Raw genomic sequence first — 17,248 nt, forward strand, 5'->3', positions numbered from 1 at the left:
CGCAGGTAACAGCGGCAGGCTTAAGAGTGCTAAATCTGACGACGAGGAATCGCCGATGAGAGCGATCTGGACCAGTCTGCCGGTTTGGGAGATGCGAGTGCTGTCGGACGGTTCTGACTCGGGCGAATGCCAAGACGTTAGAAAGCAAAAGTCTGTAGTGCTATTATGTGGTGGGGTTGAGGATACCAATAAACCTGGTAGACCGAAGAAGGGCACAGGTTCGGAAGTAAGCATCTATAGATACAAAACGTTGACAAATCTCGCTCGATGGGCCTTCATACAACACAGATCGTATACTGGTCTGGATCACATCCCGACAGTGACCGGAAGTAAAGGAAAAACCAAAGAGGGGTTTGAATGGGCGAAGATCAATCGATCGCCTGTCGGTCGCCCATCTCGATTGGGTTCACTACTCGCTGAAACAGCCTCCTTGCACTCAGAATCGGTAGCAAAGTCTTGAGCGGGCACTTACATCAATCTACCTTCGTCTGGATCATCCTCACATCAATCAGACGGTCTCACCACAGCCATCTTCACCAGTCCCGATAGAGCCTTCCTGGCCATTGCCACTTCCACTCATGTCACTATTCATGGCGCATATCCCTCAATCTCGAACCCTGCTTCGAGCTCCTTCGGGGCTTCGAGGACGTTCTATCTTCCGGCTCCTCCTCTACAGGTGTCTGTCCTTCGTCTGCCTAATGTCTCCCAAAAGACAACCTCTAGTCATCCAGGTCCAGCCGTCCGACCAGCTTGTTTGATGCGAAAAGTGTGTTCGAGTATGAGGATTTTTCTTCAACCCACCCTTCGTCAATATACAATGGACGAGCTGCCTCTCTAGGGTCATCGTCACCCCCTTCGATTGGGGGCACAGAGGAAAATGCTCGACTGGCTAATCTCGGCTTGTATGTCAGCTTCGGAAGTAAGGCATGTTTCATCAGAGTCGCAGATTCTACGGTTCAGGACCTCAAACTCGGCAAAGGCGGAAGGAAAGGAGATTGGGGTGCGTTTGAAACATTGGTCCTGGAAGGTGGTGGAGAAGTTTAAGTCATAACTCGAGGGAAGGAGACTTTCCTTTTCGCAGTGAGTGAGAGAGGAGAGAGTAGGAATCTAGTGGCGCCCACTGATAAGCACAAGGCTCCGTTCGAGATTCCCTCGCAATCCAATGATCGGTTAGCACAGATATTGTGGCCCGAAGCCCCGACATCGATGTCTGCGAGCGTGAATTATACGCAGAGTGCAACGTCCACCTCTGCATCAGGACGGTAGGATGTCAGTGTCCAACTGATCGCAACGTCCTGCCCGGGCAACGTGCATGTCCAACACCTCACGTTCTCCAGTACAGCCAAGGGGTCCAAGACAATACCTTTCGCTTCGACAAAGTTGGGCAGCAATGTGGAGATTTTGCAGAGCGACAAGGGAGACCGAGGTTGTGTTATGGCATACAGAAGATCGACGAGAGACTGGAGGATAACAAGGCTGGAAACGGATCGGTCGGCTGGATGATGGCCAAGCGCTCAGTATAGACGTCTCCTGTCGCAGGCCTATGTGCTTGGTATGATACATTGCTTGATTGAACGTCCGCTCCGTCTAAGTATCTCAGAGTCTATATGTCTTTTTTGGACTCTACACCGGCCGCATGATTGGCGAAGAAGGATTCTTCAATCTTGTCAAACACGAAATCCGTAGCAGTTTCAACCTAGAAGTAGTGGAATCAGTATTGACCCCGATCATGTTGTGAAGGTCTTCAACTTACCGGATGGTCGAACATAAATGGAAGGGCGGGGACAAGACCGATTCCGACAGCAGTAGGACCCCATCTTCTCATCGTTGGGTTGGCAGATTTAGCAAACTGTCTACCGGCGTATCTCACAGCGGTGTGAATGGTGAAAGCAGGCAAAGCCATCGAGGCGATGGACTGGAAGACCGATCGCTTGACAGCAACCATGGCGAGTCGCGTGGACTCGGACATGTTGGCCGCTTCGAGGGGGGTTGGGCCAAGTTGAGATGATTTGTAGGTTGTGAAGGATACGTCGCCGATGAGATACGCCCAGGAGACACCGTAGGCCGCGGTGACTGTGAGCCGAGACGTTAGCACTGTGTGAGGAATCAAACGATGAGGAGCTGTGCCTACCCAAGTATGGATGTACGATAGGTCGGAATGCTTCTCCAATGTCACTTGCTAGACGACACATCAGCCGTCGTGAAAAAGAACAAGAAGGCAGCAGTTCTTGCGACTCACTGTAGGCGGTGTATCTTGAACCAGCTCGAGCGACATCGGTGATACGTCTGAGATAGGCAGCTACATTGCGGTATCAGCCCCAGGCTGCTGTTTGGAAGAGCTGCCACATACCATATCGCACATTGGAGTCGGTAGAGTCGGCTACAGAGACAGAAAGATCAGCTCGTGCGAGTGAGTCTCCAGCGAGTCAACCGCACCATTGTCATCGACGAGATGACCTAGCTTGTTCTCTCCAGCTTTCTCCAGGTTCTGAGCGCCTGCCTGTGCTGATTGCTCCACGGACTGAGGGGAGGGCGGTGAAATTGTGGTAGGCATTGTGAGTCAAGGTGAAGCCAATGGACGATGAGCAAGTGATGAATAGCAGCTGCGAATACCAAATCGCATTCCAACCCTCTCTTTCACTGTGAATGCATTTCTCGCCGAGCCAAAAGACGTCATGAAAGCGCTGAGGCCGAAACGAGCAAAGAGAGGAATCGTATCCGGGTCCCGCATATAAGGATTCTTCCCACGGTAGCTTTTTTGCTTCCCCCCCACGTGTTCTTCATATGCCCTTTCTGCTTCCATTTTCACAATTACCTCAATCAGGTAACTCGACGCGTAGAGAGAGAGAGAGGCACGGGGACGGAAAACAACAATATTAATATTATTTATTATTGTTTATTATTCAAGAAGAAGAAAAGACTAACTCTAAAAAGAATCCCTGCAGCAGTTGGGAAAACGCCCCGGGGCCAAACAAAAGCCACAAGCCAGAGGAGGGGGGCATGTGCGTTTGATCACTACTCGCAACTCTTCACTACAACCTCTCTTGGATCATATATCTCCATCTACCCCATCCGCTCACTACCTCACCATCACACATCATCGACAACAAATCAGGGGACATCGACAACATCCTGTTCCTCAACGACCAGCCACACACGCACCACACTGCTTGACCGGCGCGTCTATATCACCAAATCGTTCCCTTTCGACCGACCGATCTCCTCGTCGTCGCTCGAGGCAATCATCAAGTCTTCTGGCAAGATTTTGATGTTGGAGATACTATAGGATTGTTACATAGACAGAGAGAGCGAGAGAACCTCATCGATATGTCAGGTGAGTTGGCCACTCCTTTGACGCTGATTGGATCGGACCAAGATTTCGTTTCAGTCTTTCTTGTCGTTGTTGTTGTTTCGCGTTTCCTCGTCGCCGATCGGGTTGGTCAGTAGAAGGCGGGCACATCTTACATTGCGACATCCCATCATCGTGACCTCCCCTGGGTTTCGCTTGTGCACAGTCAACGGATGGATGTAGAGATGGAATTCAACGGGAGCGGATGGATGACATGTCATTCCCACACCGCTTCGGCCTTTTCATCGCCGTGATCAGATAGTTCATCCACCCTCTGCCAAGTCCGTGACCTACCTTTGTGTTACCTTTCATTTCGATACCCATTCCATAGTACTCTAGCACTCGAGACCCTCTGTTTTCAATTCTGCCAATAGATTGTCTCCACGTTCTCGAACAGTGCTGATCCTAATTGTCCCTTGCACCTCACCATGTCCACACACTCCCCGCTCATCGATTCCACGACGATGCCTCTGAACTCCTCACCCTTCTCTGTAACAACAGACACCGCAGCGCCCACTCCTTCGCCTGCCGAGTCACCAGCTCCTTCTGCTGCCCCTAGTCCTTCACCCGAGCCGTCACCTTCGGCGTCTCCTTCTGCTGCGCCCTCACCCTCAGCAGACCCGTCTCCTAGTGCTCAGCCCTCGGCTTCTGCCCAACCCTCAAGCGCAGAGCCAAGCCAATCTCCTTCCCCCTCACCTAGTGCATCTGCTACCGAGTCACCTTCTGCTAGCCCGAGTGACACCCCGAGTGCGTCGGCTACGCCTAGTCCATCTCAAACTCAACAAAGTCAACAGGAATCGTCCACACAAGAGCAATCGTGAGTCAATCCCGTTGATGGCACCGCTGACGTCTCAGGTCCTCCGCTACCCCCTCGTCTCAACAAGCGACGAGTTCTGCTGCCCCAACGTCCTCTGATGCGCCCTCCTCCTCCTCCCCCAATACCCCATCACTTGCAGCGAGCTCGTCATCGACAGAGACCACTGCGACGACCGCTGTCTCCATCACTACGACTGACGCCCAGGGCCACGTTCACACAACAGCTCCCGACCTTGTCACGCAAGCCGTCACATCCACCGACGCTGCGGGCAAAGTCCATACCGTTACCCAGATCGTACACAATCCAAGCGGCGGCGTTGGCTCTGGTTCCTCTTCAGCTGCTGCTTCGGACAATGGATTCTTCAGCAATTCTGGCGCCGTCGCAGGTACTTTTGTTGCCGTTGGTCTAGTAGTCACCGCCGGTGTCATGGCTTTCATCATCTTTATGCTCCGACGCCGAAGAAGACAACGATTGGACAGAGATGTCGCTGCCGCCGCCGCGGCCGCTGCGATGGCTGCGCATCACTCTTCGCGATCGGCATTCGATGACGACGAGGAGCAACCGTCCATGGCTCAATATGGTGGTTACTACGCTTCGACCAATCCCGGTACCGACATTCACGGTCAGCCTCAACCCGATATGGGACAGTATACGGATTACGAGGATCCAGCGGGAGGTTATGATCCTTATGCCGTCAACATGGTCAACTTGAACGGGGTCGGAGATCGATCCTCTACAGCGACTGCCCCTGGTCTCGCCGGCTTCGGTGCGACAAGCGCGCAACATAACTTCTCTGGCGGGTATCCACCTCAAGATCCCTACGCCCATCAACCCGACTTCTCAGCCGACACGACCGAGCAGCTCGCTGACCCTCAAAACGGAGGATATTACTTTGATCCCAGCCAGGCGTACGATTATGTTGAAGATGATGCTTACGGCGGATACGACCAGCAGCCGCAGCCGTCACACCACCGGCCAGGAAGCGCGGGGAGCGTAGCGAGGGAAGGTGAGGAGAGGGGCTTGAAGGTGACGAACGTGTAGTGGCGAATCTTATGGACAATATCATCTTCTTTTGACGCTTCTCTTTCTCAATGCCCAACTCTTGTTTTTTTCTTCTTACCAGATCCGTTGAAGGATATCACTCTGTAATAAACTTGCTGGCGAGATTGCGGTGATATGCATCTGCAACGCGTGTACCTGCAGACGGAGCGAGTGCAGCACCTCCGATGTCGCATGCCTCGGTCAGGGTATGCGATATTCAGCGCTGCGGAGATCGGTGATGATGACCGTTTCTCCCTCCACCAGTCAGTCACCCGGATCCGACACTGTTTGTGGACGAAAGAGCTGACGCCTTCGGCATCGGTCCAAGGAGTTCATGTACTTATACGAGCTTTGACGAGTATATGATACGACCTCATTCCGCCTGCTTGACTTGTTTCTGTATGCAGTTGCTCAAAAGTGCACCATCTCGATCACTCACTCAGCGAGGCACAGCGATCACCTCTAGGAAGTTTACTACAATGTCTGCTAAAGTCTCTGTCATACCCGAAACGGTCGAGCGAGTCAAAGGCGATCACTGGAAGAATGCCAATGGGACAGCATTCGTCAATCCTTGGTTGTCGTTCAAACCTATCGTGAGCCTGACAATTCCCTATGGTGCAGTGAGCCCAAACTGACAGGGAGGTAATGGTAGAGTGCGAAAGACCTAGCCTCGGTGAGTGCGAGGGACGACTGGATCCGATGTCTAAGACCAGTGTTGACTTGAACGAATCCTTTGTGGACCCGATAGCTGTTCTGGGTATGTCTTCCCAATCCGCTTCACTCCCACCTCTGAAGCTTGAAAGCTCATTGCAGCTTCATATAGGGAATGCGAAAGGACGACCCAATACTGAAGAAGGCGAAACAAGTCATCCCACACGTCATCCCAACGTTCGGGCAAGATCTGTCTCCTGCTCAGATTCGATCGACATGGCTAGGTCATGCCTGCGTACTGATTGAGATGCCTACGATAGGAGAGAAGAGCTCACGAGGCGTCAGAGTCCTGTTTGATCCTGTCTTGGGCGAAGGTATGGCATTTTTGGGACTCGGGCCTAAAAGGGAGAGCAGTAAGTGATTGTCTTCAAGTGTTGTCGTGGGATCTCAGATCCGTTGTGATCTCATAGGCGTTCGTTTCGTGACGTTCATCGATTTCTCTTCACCCTGCTGACAGTCCAACAGCTTCACCATGCAACATCAAGGACATCCCTCAGATCGATGCCATTGTGAGTCTCTCCCACACGGGTATATCAGCTCTGCCACAGCCACAATGATTGACTCTGTCTCGACCCCCAGGCGATCTCTCACAATCACTATGATCACCTCGACTTGCCCACCCTCACCGAGCTCTTTGCTGTCCAGAAATCGCAATACGGCGCCGAACCCTTGCTCTTCCTGCCTCTGAACAACTGGCGCACGGTCTCCGGCTTGGGTGTGGCAAGAGAGAGGGTGATCGAGATGGATTGGTGGGAGGAGAGGACGATCGTGGTGGAAGGGGTGGGAAGTACCAAGATCATCTGTACACCTGCTCAACACGCTTCTGCGAGGACCCCGTTCGACAAGGATAAATCGTTGTGGTCCTCATGGGCATTGAAAGATGAAGCGGGTGCTTCGGTACGTCATCCCCTTGGTCCTGGTCCTCTGGTCCTGGTCCTGGTCTTTGTCAGTAATCACTCGACTAAATCTCATATTTTGGTGCTCAGGTATGGTTCGGAGGCGACACAGGATACTGTACGATGCACATCGATTCTCATTCGCTGGACGATCTGCCTAAAGGAGGCGTCTGTCCAGCTTTCAAAGAGATCGGAGAGCGACTCGGTCCATTCACGCTAGGACTGATACCTATCGGAGCGTACGATCCGAGAATCGCAATGTCACCTTTGCATGCTGCCCCGATAGATTCGGTCAGAATGTACACGGATACCGTAAGCGATCCTCTATCAAAGCAGACACCGCAAGCGAAAATCAGACTGTTGACACAATCTCACTAATCCCAACCAACACAGAAATGCCAAAATGCTGTCGCGATTCATTGGGGGACATTCCGTATGACCCCAGAAGATTTCGACGAACCACCCAGGTTCCTAGAAGATGCGAAGAAGAAGGTGGGACTGCAAGATGAGTCATTCCAGGTCTGTGCGATTGGGGAGAGCAGGGGGTTCTCCGTCTAGCCGGCGACCTTGTGCAGCTGCATACCTCGGTATCTGTCAAACCGTCCGATATTATACATGTCGAATCATGCTCTATACAAAATGCCTCTACAACACAAATATCTGGTATTCTATCCTAACCGTGTATGCCCATGTAAAATCCACGTGCCTTCCTACCAACCACCAGCGATGCCGTCCGCCCTGCGACTCTCCAACCATTCGCGATGCCGCTTTTTGCCCAACTCCTCCAATGTCATCTCCTCGGCTCCCTCAATCTCTTCCATACCGGGAATGTAGCTGCCCGACCGTTGTTTACCGAGATGAGAAGGATCAGGAGAGGCCATACCGTCTGTATGTGCACCGTCTGACGCCGAAGCATCCATGAGATCCGGAAGATTGTTCATGTCCTCTTCCAGTACAGTCGACGTGCGACCGTTCTTGGGGATGACCGAGTCGCTAAAGAAGTCGGAAAGCGCTGAGCCTCGACCACGAGGTCCGGCCGCTGCCGCCGCCATCAACTCTGAGTCGTCCAGAATGGCGTATGGATCAAAGTCAATGGGAAGATCATACGCAAGATCGGTCGAGCGTGGTGGTGCATCACCCCTACACAAATTGTCAGCTGATTTCTTGAGAGAATCGCCTCCAACAACTCACCAAATGGCCTCCTCTAGATCATTCAGTAATCTCGCTAAACCTGCACCCTCTCCCTTGACACCCAACACATTATCGTCCGACACGCTTCCGTAATCTCCCTTCTCCATCGCACAAGCAAATGCCCATCCGACCCCCTTGTAGATACCAACCACCTCATCCACATCACGAATCGCAAACTTCACCTCGGCTTCCCAGAACTTGACATCTCTCAAAGTGGGGTCCGAGGGCACGTGTCCTGATTTCTTTCCCTCTTGAACAGCTGTTATCATAGGGCTCTTCCACCCCATACTCTCTGAGACCTCGATGCTGTACGTCATATTCATTCTCCGCGTAGATGGAGCAAGTGGAGACTCGTCCACACCGATGATCCAAGGACACGGTCGAGAGGGGTAGTTGACGCACCAAACCGCATCAACGTAGTGACCCAACGCTTGAATGAGTTCCAGGACGATCGGTCGTACCCGTCGCGAGCCCAAACGGGAGGCAATATCAACGAATGGGTTGGGCAGTTCGGATATCCTTGGCTGCGTTGACATCCTCCTAGGCATTTCTTTCGCCCTTTGCCCTCTCTCAATGATCTCTGGATCCACCGCAAGCTCCACATCGCGCAAAGCCATGACCGATTCGGTGTTGCAGATATCCATATCCGCAGATCCGAAGCGAGAGCTTCGAATTTGTACATCTCTCGGAGAGGTGAACAGAGTGGAGCTTGACGGTCCCGCGAATGACGAGCTTCGGTGCTTTGGAGAAAACGTGTCGTATGGGGATGAAAGAGGATTCTTGGGTGATGCCGCTGGTCCAAGTGGCACCATGGGGATGTTCTGCGCGGGAGGGGTTCCTCGCCGCGACCGTATCGGGGAGATGCTCTGGGTTGGCACGATTTGCAGAGGTTGTTCAACCACCCATTTCTGCATCGAGTCAGTGTCGCCATCATATCGCATTGGACAGAGCGACTCACCCGCCATTTGGCCAAAGCCAAATCCTCCTTGGTCTGCTCCTCGCCCAACCCGGTTCCCTGCTTAAGTCCCAATGAGCCCTCCTTGAACGGTACAGTGGTTATCTCCATCACCTCCTTGCCTTTTCTCGATGTTGGTCGCATGAGATTATCTGATTCTGAGCCTGTCAAAATAGGAGTATTGGGCCGAGAATTCGAGCTGTTGTTTGAGCGAGGCCTGGAACTGTTGTTCTGGTGGTTGTTACCAAGGGTATGTCGAGAGGTCGAGCCGGAACCAGAACCTGATCCAGAAGCAGAACCTGTGGAATCTGTTCCACTCGAATCGGTGCGAGTCGAGTTGTGGGTATCTAGTTGCGGTCTGATCAAGCTCGGAAATGGGACATGGAGTGGTTCAACCGAACGGGGGGGTTTTGTTGTTGACGAGTGATCGACATCTGAACCCGGTTGGAATACCAACGCGCTCGTCTGACGAGGTTGGACCTCAAATGCCGATTGGGATTGTGACGAGGCTGAGACGGGTGTCGGTGTCGGTGTAGACGATATGGTATCGGTCTGAGACGGTCAATGGCATCAGTAAGTTTCTCCCTAATTCACCATGCTTAAGTAACAATGCCCCCCTCTCATCCGACTCACTACGCGCACTTCCCCTCGCATCAACGGATTAACCCTGTCTCTCATCTCGAACCCCCCGTCAGACATGCTTTATTGCTTTAAAGCAGGGTTGTCGATCGTTTTGGTCTTTCGATTGTGAGAAGTCAAAAGCAAAAAGGCAATTTGAGTTCGGGTTGGGGAGGGGAAGAAAGCAAGATCTGTTGACGTATTGCACGCGAGAGTTTTCTCAAGGTTCGACTTGATCTCAAAGATTAGGTACGATTTTCGGTTGAGAGGAGATCGTTATAGAGAAGATAGATGTGTGGAATGATGGACTGAACAAATGATAGAGACGAGATGATGAACTGATATCGAAGGAAATGTTGTCGAGTGAGCGAACGTTGGGTCGTCGAATCTCTCCGTCGCGACGAAAAGCAGCTAACCGAGCTACGGTGTCTGCAGAGTTTGTGGTTGGAAAGATGCAAGGTCACGGTCCCTCTTCTTCTCCTCCATCAGACATCAGATCTCTTACGGCAGTGATGTGCTCCCCCAGGAACAACGGAAATGTCGTTGAAGGACTGAACAGTGGTGGGAAGAGGGAAGAGGGGCAGATGAGGGGGAATAGATGATTGGGGACAAGTATTGGGATTGATTTCGATCACTCTCTCACTGGTAAGTTAACCCTTCCTCCACCGGCAACTCACTCTTGTTCACGTTTGTTCACCCACAATACCTACATACCTCGGCGCACAGAGAGCGTACAAGACACACTCTTGGGGGATGAGACGTCATACCGGTCCCCGTCGTCGATAGAAAGCCTCCGGGTAGCATCACCGAGACAGCCATCTCAGACATCTCGGTGTGCTGACGCGAAAAATAGCTGCCTGTAGAAATAAGATGATACTCCCCTCACGTTCCCCATCATGCCAAAATGGGATCCCGAGACATCGACAGATCCCAGATGGGTAGTAACCCTGCCCATACCTTACAGCATCCATGACACGAGAGAGAAAGTGCATGAGGACATGACTGACGTGACGTACCTTGGCTGATGGACAGCCATCCCCAAATGGGCACAACACGGGATCTGAGGGGAGAGGCCAGGAGATAACGTATCTATCCTCATTCTGCACCTCTCGACATTCCTTAATCCGGTCATGAAAATGACAAACAACGACCATGATTCTCGTGTCTTTCTGTCAAACGCCTGTGGAACGTTTCATTTCAGCATTCTTTGACCCTGTGCACGGCAATGGAATCGCAGATCATCTCAATGATGCAATGCTTATGTCAATGATCGACGTGACACCGCTGGCCAAAAAGCCCTAGCAGGTATAGACCGATTGCCTCCGCATCATGCCATTGCCGCTGTAGGAATATCGGTCCATCTACGTCAAGTTCCCGACCAAAGGGGGTGAGACTTGTTCGTGTCTCGTTATAACTGTTACTACTCCTTGGAAACGATCGACTGCTAGAGATCCGTTCGGCACTGTGGTCAGTCAACGTGTCAAACGTGACGTTTGACGCGATATAAGCCTCAACACGCGATAGCGCCATCTCTGTGTCGCGAGTAGATATGGTGTGAGACTGTTGTCCACGTCCTATACCAAACGACAGTGGACGAGAGGCGGACAGGCTGCCCTTCACGTCATGTTCCGCGCCCATGAATCATATCAGGGACATCGCTCAAGAGTCGTGGACTCGTTTGTGGAATGGCAGCGACTCAGTGTCCCAACCTCGACGCATTTGGTGGTACTGCGTTCGTCATGATCTCGGCCTTGACCACCAACACTCGCTTGCAGGAACATTCCACTGCTCACTGTTCGAGTGACCATGTCATGGCAGACAGTCAAGGACACTGAGCTCGGGTCTGCAGCAGCAGCAGCAGCCCGGGCGCGGGGGGGGGGATGGGAGGGGATAAGTTGAGCCGCTTCTTGTTCGTAGTGTATTGACCTCCAGTCAACAAAGGATAGAATTGATTTGAACGGCAACTGTCCTCTGATTTCGAATCCAATCTGACTGCTATGCTGTATCCCCGCTTTGTAATATGTTCGATATCAAGCAGACCGGCGAGATGAACCTGGCCTTTATCGCGCCTGCAGGAGAGCCTGGGTGTCGTTTTCCCCTCCACCTTCCGTGACCATTGGACGTCCACTCCACTCCGCAAAATGAATGATCATACTGCTGTCTACTTTCGACGCATAACCATCTCTTTCATTTCCGTCTATTCTCATATCTGTCAATCGCGACGTGTGAATGCATTGTCCGCCTCGAACTGTTCCTTGCAGCGCGATGTCATCCACAGCCAGCTCAAAGTCGACCAGACCCCCATTCACGCTCAAGGTAGCTGCGAACCAGAACGAGATCGAAGCTTGTTATGACTTGCGTATAGAAGGTGAGTCTGCTCATCCCGTCGTCCGTGATCCATGCTGATCACGTCTTCGGTGTATAAGTGTTCTCAGTAGAGCAGGTGGGTTTGTCAGTGTTACTTGCAAATCAACATCTGACGCTCGTCGCAGGGATTCCCTCTGGATACCGAGATTGACGAGTAAGTAAGCACATCGACCTACATATGATCACCTCAGCACTGACGAATCATCCCGTAGACACGATCCTACCGCTGTTCACTTCCTCCTCACCACACCTGTGTCTTCTCCTCCAGATGTGTCGACCTCATCATTACCGCCCACATCCCACTCCAGCACGACTACCGAGAAACCGATCGGCACGATACGATTTGTGCCCGAGCTGGGCAAATTGACAAGACTGGCTGTACTGAAAGAGTATCGTCAGTATGGGCTCGGAAGGCTCTTGGTAGAAGAGATGGAAAAGTGGGTCAAGAACAATGCAGAGACAGAGGCTTTGAAAGATCTCATCAAGGACATTGGTGGTCTAGGAGCAATCAAAATCAAGTGTCATTCGCAGGTAGGTATCTCTCATGTTGACCAAACTCAAAACTGACTTGGGCGACAGATACCTGTGGTCCCGTTCTATTCCCGGCTGGGATATGTTGCGGACGGACCTGAATTCGATGAAGAAGGGGGTGAGTCTGGCGCATTGGGATTGGAAACAGATACATCGCTAACGTGGACTTCAGAACCGCATCAAACAATGTACCACACACTATTGTTAGACCACTAGATATGAAAAGTTCACTGAACATGGAGAAGAGTTGATGCATCATCAGGCGGAAAGACATGATCATATGCAAACAGGAAGAAAGGATACCATTCTATCTATACAAGATTGCCGATCTCACGCATACCAGACGAGTGAACATTTCAATTCCTCTTTGACACCTTGTCCTTCTTTGCGGCAGCCTCCTTTGCGGCCTCTGCAATGATCAAATGTCAGTGTTCGCTTGAGTACATCCACTCTAGACTCACCCTCAGCCTCGGCCAATCTCTGCGCCGCGGCCGCTTCTCGTCGACGTCTAACTTCTTGCAATCGAGCGAGATCAGATTGAGCCTCAGTAGTTTTGCCTAATAAGGAGTCAGCTGTATCACTTGCTCATGATCGGAGAACCAACCTTGAGCATGTAGCTTCTGATATCTTTCAGCAGCGGCCTTCTTATCAGCAGCCTCACTATCGAAGTATATTCTCAGCAATCGGTCTTTCATTTTCAAACTCGTTGACACTCACCGCTCTTTCCTTGACAACTGAGGGGGAGGTGCTACCTTTGCCTTGCCCTTCGCAGCGGGTTTGGGAGCATCCTCCTCATCGCTGCTTTCACTCTCACTGTCCTCTGGCTCCTGAATCGCCACCTTCTTCGCCCCCTGTGCCTTCTTCAATGCCCTCTTCTCTGCTCGACTCATCTCCTCTTCTTCTGGGATCTCAATAGCTTCCGTGTTTCCCAGTTTGATGTTCATGGCCGCCATCTCAGGTGCGAGTTTGGCGATATCAGCGGCGGAAGGTCCATCATCTTCTTCCTCGGATGAAGTCTCCTCTTCGGATGATGATTCGGATTCGGAAGGTTCGGCACGACGAGGATCGAGATCACGCGAGAAATGTCGTCCGCCTCCTCGTGCCACCTTGAATTTACTGCCCAGACATTCCAGTTTCAGATCGTGTGCTTGGGGGACCTTCCAGCGCTCAACACCCGAAACACTCACCCTCGACCTCGAGAAGAAACGCCGCCACCGCGAGCCATATCGTGATGTGCTAAGGGTTTGAATGTAAGAGAGCCGAGTGCTAATCTACTGTCGCTACTTGATGGCTGATTTCTCGTCAAGCGATGAGCCGGGTGTGGTATGATCAGAAGGAGAATCGAGTCGCAAAGACGAACGACCCATATGGCGCGCATTCCTCCTCCAGGCTGGCGACACAACCTCAAAAAGGGTGATCACGTGACCTGATTGGTGAATTGGAGGAAGGTGCAAGAGATATCTGAGACCAATGACAAAAGTTGCTATTCATTCACTTTGTCAAATTTGATACCCACACAACATGCAATAGCACTGAGCACTGTGGTGGTCACCGCGCCATCATGTCTTCCTCACCCTCCTCCTCACCCTCTGTTCTCCAAGTAGGAGAAAGCTCCCGGCGTCACTCGATGTCCTCGCCCCCGCAACCATCCCGTCTCACACGATCAGATTTCGCCGCATACGCTTCTATCCTGGATGGCATTCAAACCGATGCTGAAGAAGATCTGGCCAAGTCGCTCATGCGGAGACGAGAAGACCGCTCAACATCTACACGAGCGGGCGAACCCGAAGTCCCAGACGTCACAATTGACGACGAGGTCGACAATACAGGGAGACAACGTTCAGTTAGTCGACCAAGACGAGTTGATGGGCCGGAATTCGCACCGGTCTATCAAGATGCTGTCCATTCGACCGCTGTCAAGAAGAGAAAGAAACTGAGAAAAGGTTCCGTAAACCATGATGGAACACGATGGCCTCTTCCCCCTTCAGACTTGCCCACATACATCCCGACTCTGGAAGAGACCATCGTCACTTTCGCTTCGACCTACATTCGAGAAAATCGTCTATTCTTGCCATCACTCGTCTCTGAAAGCGAAGACGATGATCCCTATCCGCTGCTCCCTCCTAGTCTTGTCCCATCGACCATACGAATGATCAATCAGATATTGGTGAATCTCGCAGGGGTCAGACCGGCTGAGACGAAAAAGAGAAGGAAGACCATGTCAACGATGGATGGGAGCGCTGTTTTGAATATAGCGAGTATGGACTCGAAGACCCGACCGTAAGTCATCCTGTTCTGTCCACAACATGCCTGTCTCATTCAACCTCTATAGCATCGTTCAAACAGCTCAAGGCAGACTGAAGGAGATTTATCAACCGGTAGAACCGGATGGTGAGTGTTAACAACTGGAGAGAACAGATAGCAGAGCTGAATGCCCATCAGTCTTGGCATATCGCTTGGGTCTGCTCGAGAATATGAACGCATATGACGACGTGGTCCCTCCCTCCAGCTCACTGTACGCTTCTGTACTTCCAAAGCAAGACCGGGCAACACGTCCACACCAGTCCCAAGCTGGTATGTGTGAATTGGATCAGAGGCAGCGAAACTGACGCAAACACCGTAGAGTTGCAGCAAAGAGCAGAGCGACGTCGACTGAGGGCAGCAAAGAAGCAGGCGAAAGAAGAGAGGCGGAGGTCTGCTGAGAAGCACAAGAGACGCAAAGAAGACGGAAGTGTCAAGGAAAAAGACGGGAGGAAGGACCCAAAAGAAACGCAGATAACGCAATAAGTGGTAAGATGGACGAACGACAACGACATGACGCTTATGACGGTAGTGAACATGACCATATGCTACATCATACTATTGCTGGGTATCTGGTGAGGTGTATATACAACTGACGTTATCGATAATCATAATGAGCGTGCTTCGTGAACTCGTTACCCACCCCACTGTACCTCGAATCACCTCGGTATCTCTCCTAAAGCCACACCTTCTGCCTCGAACGCAAGCACTTCCTTCCAAAACTCTATGCCTATGGAGCTCCCGACCTTCTTAGCCGCGATTCTCTGCGCTGCAAGTCTGATCTTTTCCTTGTCAAAGAGAGAGACTGCCTCTTCCGACTCATCCAGGACCATTTTCATCTTTCCCTTTGCCAGTCTGCGCCTCTCTTGCAGTTTCAATTTTCGTTGATAAGCTGCCCAGATATCCGCTGTAACAGCCAGTCGAGGTCTGCCCAACTTGCCATCCACTCGTTTACGGAACTTGAATGATCGAGCATCCGAGTAAGACGACGAAGGTATGATCGATTCTCCCTTATCGTCCGTCTCTTGCTTGACCGGGGTGTCGTCGCGACGTTTATTCGGAGGGAAGATACTACTAGAAGACGGATCGAAGTCTCCCGGTGAGGCTTCGCCGCAAAGAGGCCAGAAGAGGACGTTCTCATTGCGTTCGGGTAAGATTGACGCCTGAAAATCTCGAAGACGGGGTCGATTTGGGAGTACGTAATGTTCCGGTCGACCTCGAGGCCAAGGTCGAACAGGATGGGTGGACAAGAGGTACGGAGGGACAGTCAGTGCCGATTTCATCGGTAGCGACAATAATGGCAGAGTGTCGTGCTTGGCGCGAGGTGTCGGCAGGAATGAATCATTCGTCCATGGTCTGGGATGGTGTCGAATATCGTCGAAATGACTCTCCCTCGCAGCATATGATCGAATGACTCGATCTGGACAATCTGTCACAAGACGGCATTGAATATTGCATATGTCTAAATGACCCAGTCGTGACTTACCTTTGAACGGGCAGAACAGATCGAGTTTAGGACTCAGATGAGCGACATGGACATGCTGCTCAAGTTCGTGAACCGTCGCGAATCCGTTCGAAGTACATTTGTACCACCCGCAATTTAGCCACGTTGGCTGACGAGAGAATTCATGTCAGTGTCCCTTCACATCCAGGAAGAGTACGCATGCGTCGTCACTTACACTGTAAGGCGGATGTTGGACAACAGATGATACTGCTTGCTCGATGTGTCCTTTGACATGCTGATTATGCTTATCAGTATATGCGTGTATGCGACACAAGGGAAATACAAACCAACCCTTGACAGCAATGAGTGACTCGCCAAATGGGCGTCGCAAGGCGCGTCTGCTTTCCACCGACACGGAAGATCCCGAAGCACCTCTTTGGCCCGGAACCGGATTTGGTCCAAAGTCAGACCTTGCTCCTCACCATCTGTCTCATCAATGATAATCACCAAATCACTTGGGTTTGAGGGAAAGGACCTTCCGCCAGATTCATTGTTGATGCTGATTTTGGATCTGGTTGAATTCGGTTCAGATGCCGAGATCTCGGTCACGGGTCGATTGGGCGTTGAGTCGGGAACTCGCTCAGTCGATTGGAATCGAGAGAGAACGAGTTTGAGTCGCGGTAAGAGACCGGAAGAGGTCGACAATGCTCTTGTTGCAATGGGCGCTTCCTGAGGATTTGAGTCGATTGACATCTGATCAGTCGTTCGATTTGATTACAATTCATTCGGCCAGAGTACGATACGAGCTGATGATGCCTATAGAGCAAGCAGCCATCCAACCGGCGAAGCGACGATGAGATTGCGCGTCAGCCAACCAAGCTAAGATGTCTGAATGTAGGAACGAGGGATAAAGGAAGAGAGAAAGTCACTTCAATGTGAGCGTTTTGATGCTCGGAGAGAGGATTGAGACGAAAAGGAGCCGCTCTGTTCTCCTGTGCTCGGGTGGAGGTGAAATTCCCTGATGGGG

At 51.6% G+C, this 17,248-nt stretch overlaps 9 protein-coding genes across 9 annotated transcripts; 5 read left to right on the forward strand and 4 right to left on the reverse strand.

The window, feature by feature from the left end:
• Nucleotides 1-904: 904 nt before the first annotated feature.
• On the forward strand, nucleotides 905-1,266 carry IAR55_005893 (uncharacterized protein; the record flags this gene model as incomplete). Its single annotated transcript, XM_066948982.1, has 3 exons — nucleotides 905-1,000; nucleotides 1,063-1,080; nucleotides 1,135-1,266. The coding sequence occupies 3 exons, from the start codon at nucleotides 905-907 to the stop codon at nucleotides 1,264-1,266; spliced, it is 246 nt and encodes an 81-aa protein (XP_066800755.1).
• Nucleotides 1,267-1,603: 337 nt separating this feature from the next.
• On the reverse strand, nucleotides 1,604-2,554 carry IAR55_005894 (uncharacterized protein; the record flags this gene model as incomplete). Its single annotated transcript, XM_066948983.1, has 6 exons — nucleotides 1,604-1,696; nucleotides 1,754-2,073; nucleotides 2,132-2,179; nucleotides 2,240-2,299; nucleotides 2,351-2,380; nucleotides 2,437-2,554. The coding sequence occupies 6 exons, from the start codon at nucleotides 2,552-2,554 to the stop codon at nucleotides 1,604-1,606; spliced, it is 669 nt and encodes a 222-aa protein (XP_066800756.1).
• Nucleotides 2,555-3,813: 1,259 nt separating this feature from the next.
• On the forward strand, nucleotides 3,814-5,207 carry IAR55_005895 (uncharacterized protein; the record flags this gene model as incomplete). The annotated part of the gene is made up of 2 exons (XM_066948984.1): nucleotides 3,814-4,148; nucleotides 4,205-5,207. 2 exons carry the CDS (start codon nucleotides 3,814-3,816, stop codon nucleotides 5,205-5,207), a joined length of 1,338 nt encoding a protein of 445 aa, XP_066800757.1.
• Nucleotides 5,208-5,686: 479 nt separating this feature from the next.
• On the forward strand, nucleotides 5,687-7,372 carry IAR55_005896 (uncharacterized protein; the record flags this gene model as incomplete). The annotated part of the gene is made up of 7 exons (XM_066948985.1): nucleotides 5,687-5,800; nucleotides 5,860-5,880; nucleotides 6,031-6,271; nucleotides 6,384-6,427; nucleotides 6,498-6,815; nucleotides 6,905-7,126; nucleotides 7,208-7,372. The coding sequence occupies 7 exons, from the start codon at nucleotides 5,687-5,689 to the stop codon at nucleotides 7,370-7,372; spliced, it is 1,125 nt and encodes a 374-aa protein (XP_066800758.1).
• A 152-nt stretch (nucleotides 7,373-7,524) lies between these two features.
• IAR55_005897 (uncharacterized protein) lies at nucleotides 7,525-9,659 on the reverse strand (the record flags this gene model as incomplete). The annotated part of the gene is made up of 4 exons (XM_066948986.1): nucleotides 7,525-7,954; nucleotides 8,006-8,913; nucleotides 8,964-9,512; nucleotides 9,594-9,659. The coding sequence occupies 4 exons, from the start codon at nucleotides 9,657-9,659 to the stop codon at nucleotides 7,525-7,527; spliced, it is 1,953 nt and encodes a 650-aa protein (XP_066800759.1).
• Nucleotides 9,660-11,843: 2,184 nt separating this feature from the next.
• Nucleotides 11,844-12,692, forward strand: IAR55_005898 (uncharacterized protein; the record flags this gene model as incomplete). The annotated part of the gene is made up of 6 exons (XM_066948987.1): nucleotides 11,844-11,946; nucleotides 12,005-12,021; nucleotides 12,071-12,099; nucleotides 12,158-12,476; nucleotides 12,525-12,594; nucleotides 12,649-12,692. The coding sequence occupies 6 exons, from the start codon at nucleotides 11,844-11,846 to the stop codon at nucleotides 12,690-12,692; spliced, it is 582 nt and encodes a 193-aa protein (XP_066800760.1).
• Nucleotides 12,693-12,832: 140 nt separating this feature from the next.
• IAR55_005899 (uncharacterized protein) lies at nucleotides 12,833-13,701 on the reverse strand (the record flags this gene model as incomplete). The annotated part of the gene is made up of 5 exons (XM_066948988.1): nucleotides 12,833-12,885; nucleotides 12,938-13,033; nucleotides 13,081-13,136; nucleotides 13,194-13,592; nucleotides 13,664-13,701. 5 exons carry the CDS (start codon nucleotides 13,699-13,701, stop codon nucleotides 12,833-12,835), a joined length of 642 nt encoding a protein of 213 aa, XP_066800761.1.
• A 336-nt stretch (nucleotides 13,702-14,037) lies between these two features.
• On the forward strand, nucleotides 14,038-15,263 carry IAR55_005900 (uncharacterized protein; the record flags this gene model as incomplete). The annotated part of the gene is made up of 4 exons (XM_066948989.1): nucleotides 14,038-14,756; nucleotides 14,809-14,867; nucleotides 14,919-15,050; nucleotides 15,100-15,263. The coding sequence occupies 4 exons, from the start codon at nucleotides 14,038-14,040 to the stop codon at nucleotides 15,261-15,263; spliced, it is 1,074 nt and encodes a 357-aa protein (XP_066800762.1).
• A 173-nt stretch (nucleotides 15,264-15,436) lies between these two features.
• IAR55_005901 (uncharacterized protein) lies at nucleotides 15,437-16,974 on the reverse strand (the record flags this gene model as incomplete). Its single annotated transcript, XM_066948990.1, has 4 exons — nucleotides 15,437-16,206; nucleotides 16,264-16,390; nucleotides 16,457-16,516; nucleotides 16,573-16,974. 4 exons carry the CDS (start codon nucleotides 16,972-16,974, stop codon nucleotides 15,437-15,439), a joined length of 1,359 nt encoding a protein of 452 aa, XP_066800763.1.
• Nucleotides 16,975-17,248: the final 274 nt, after the last annotated feature.

The sequence above is a fragment of the Kwoniella newhampshirensis genome, chromosome 12, assembly GCF_039105145.1.
Source record: "Kwoniella newhampshirensis strain CBS 13917 chromosome 12, whole genome shotgun sequence".
NCBI lineage: Eukaryota > Fungi > Basidiomycota > Tremellomycetes > Tremellales > Cryptococcaceae > Kwoniella > Kwoniella newhampshirensis.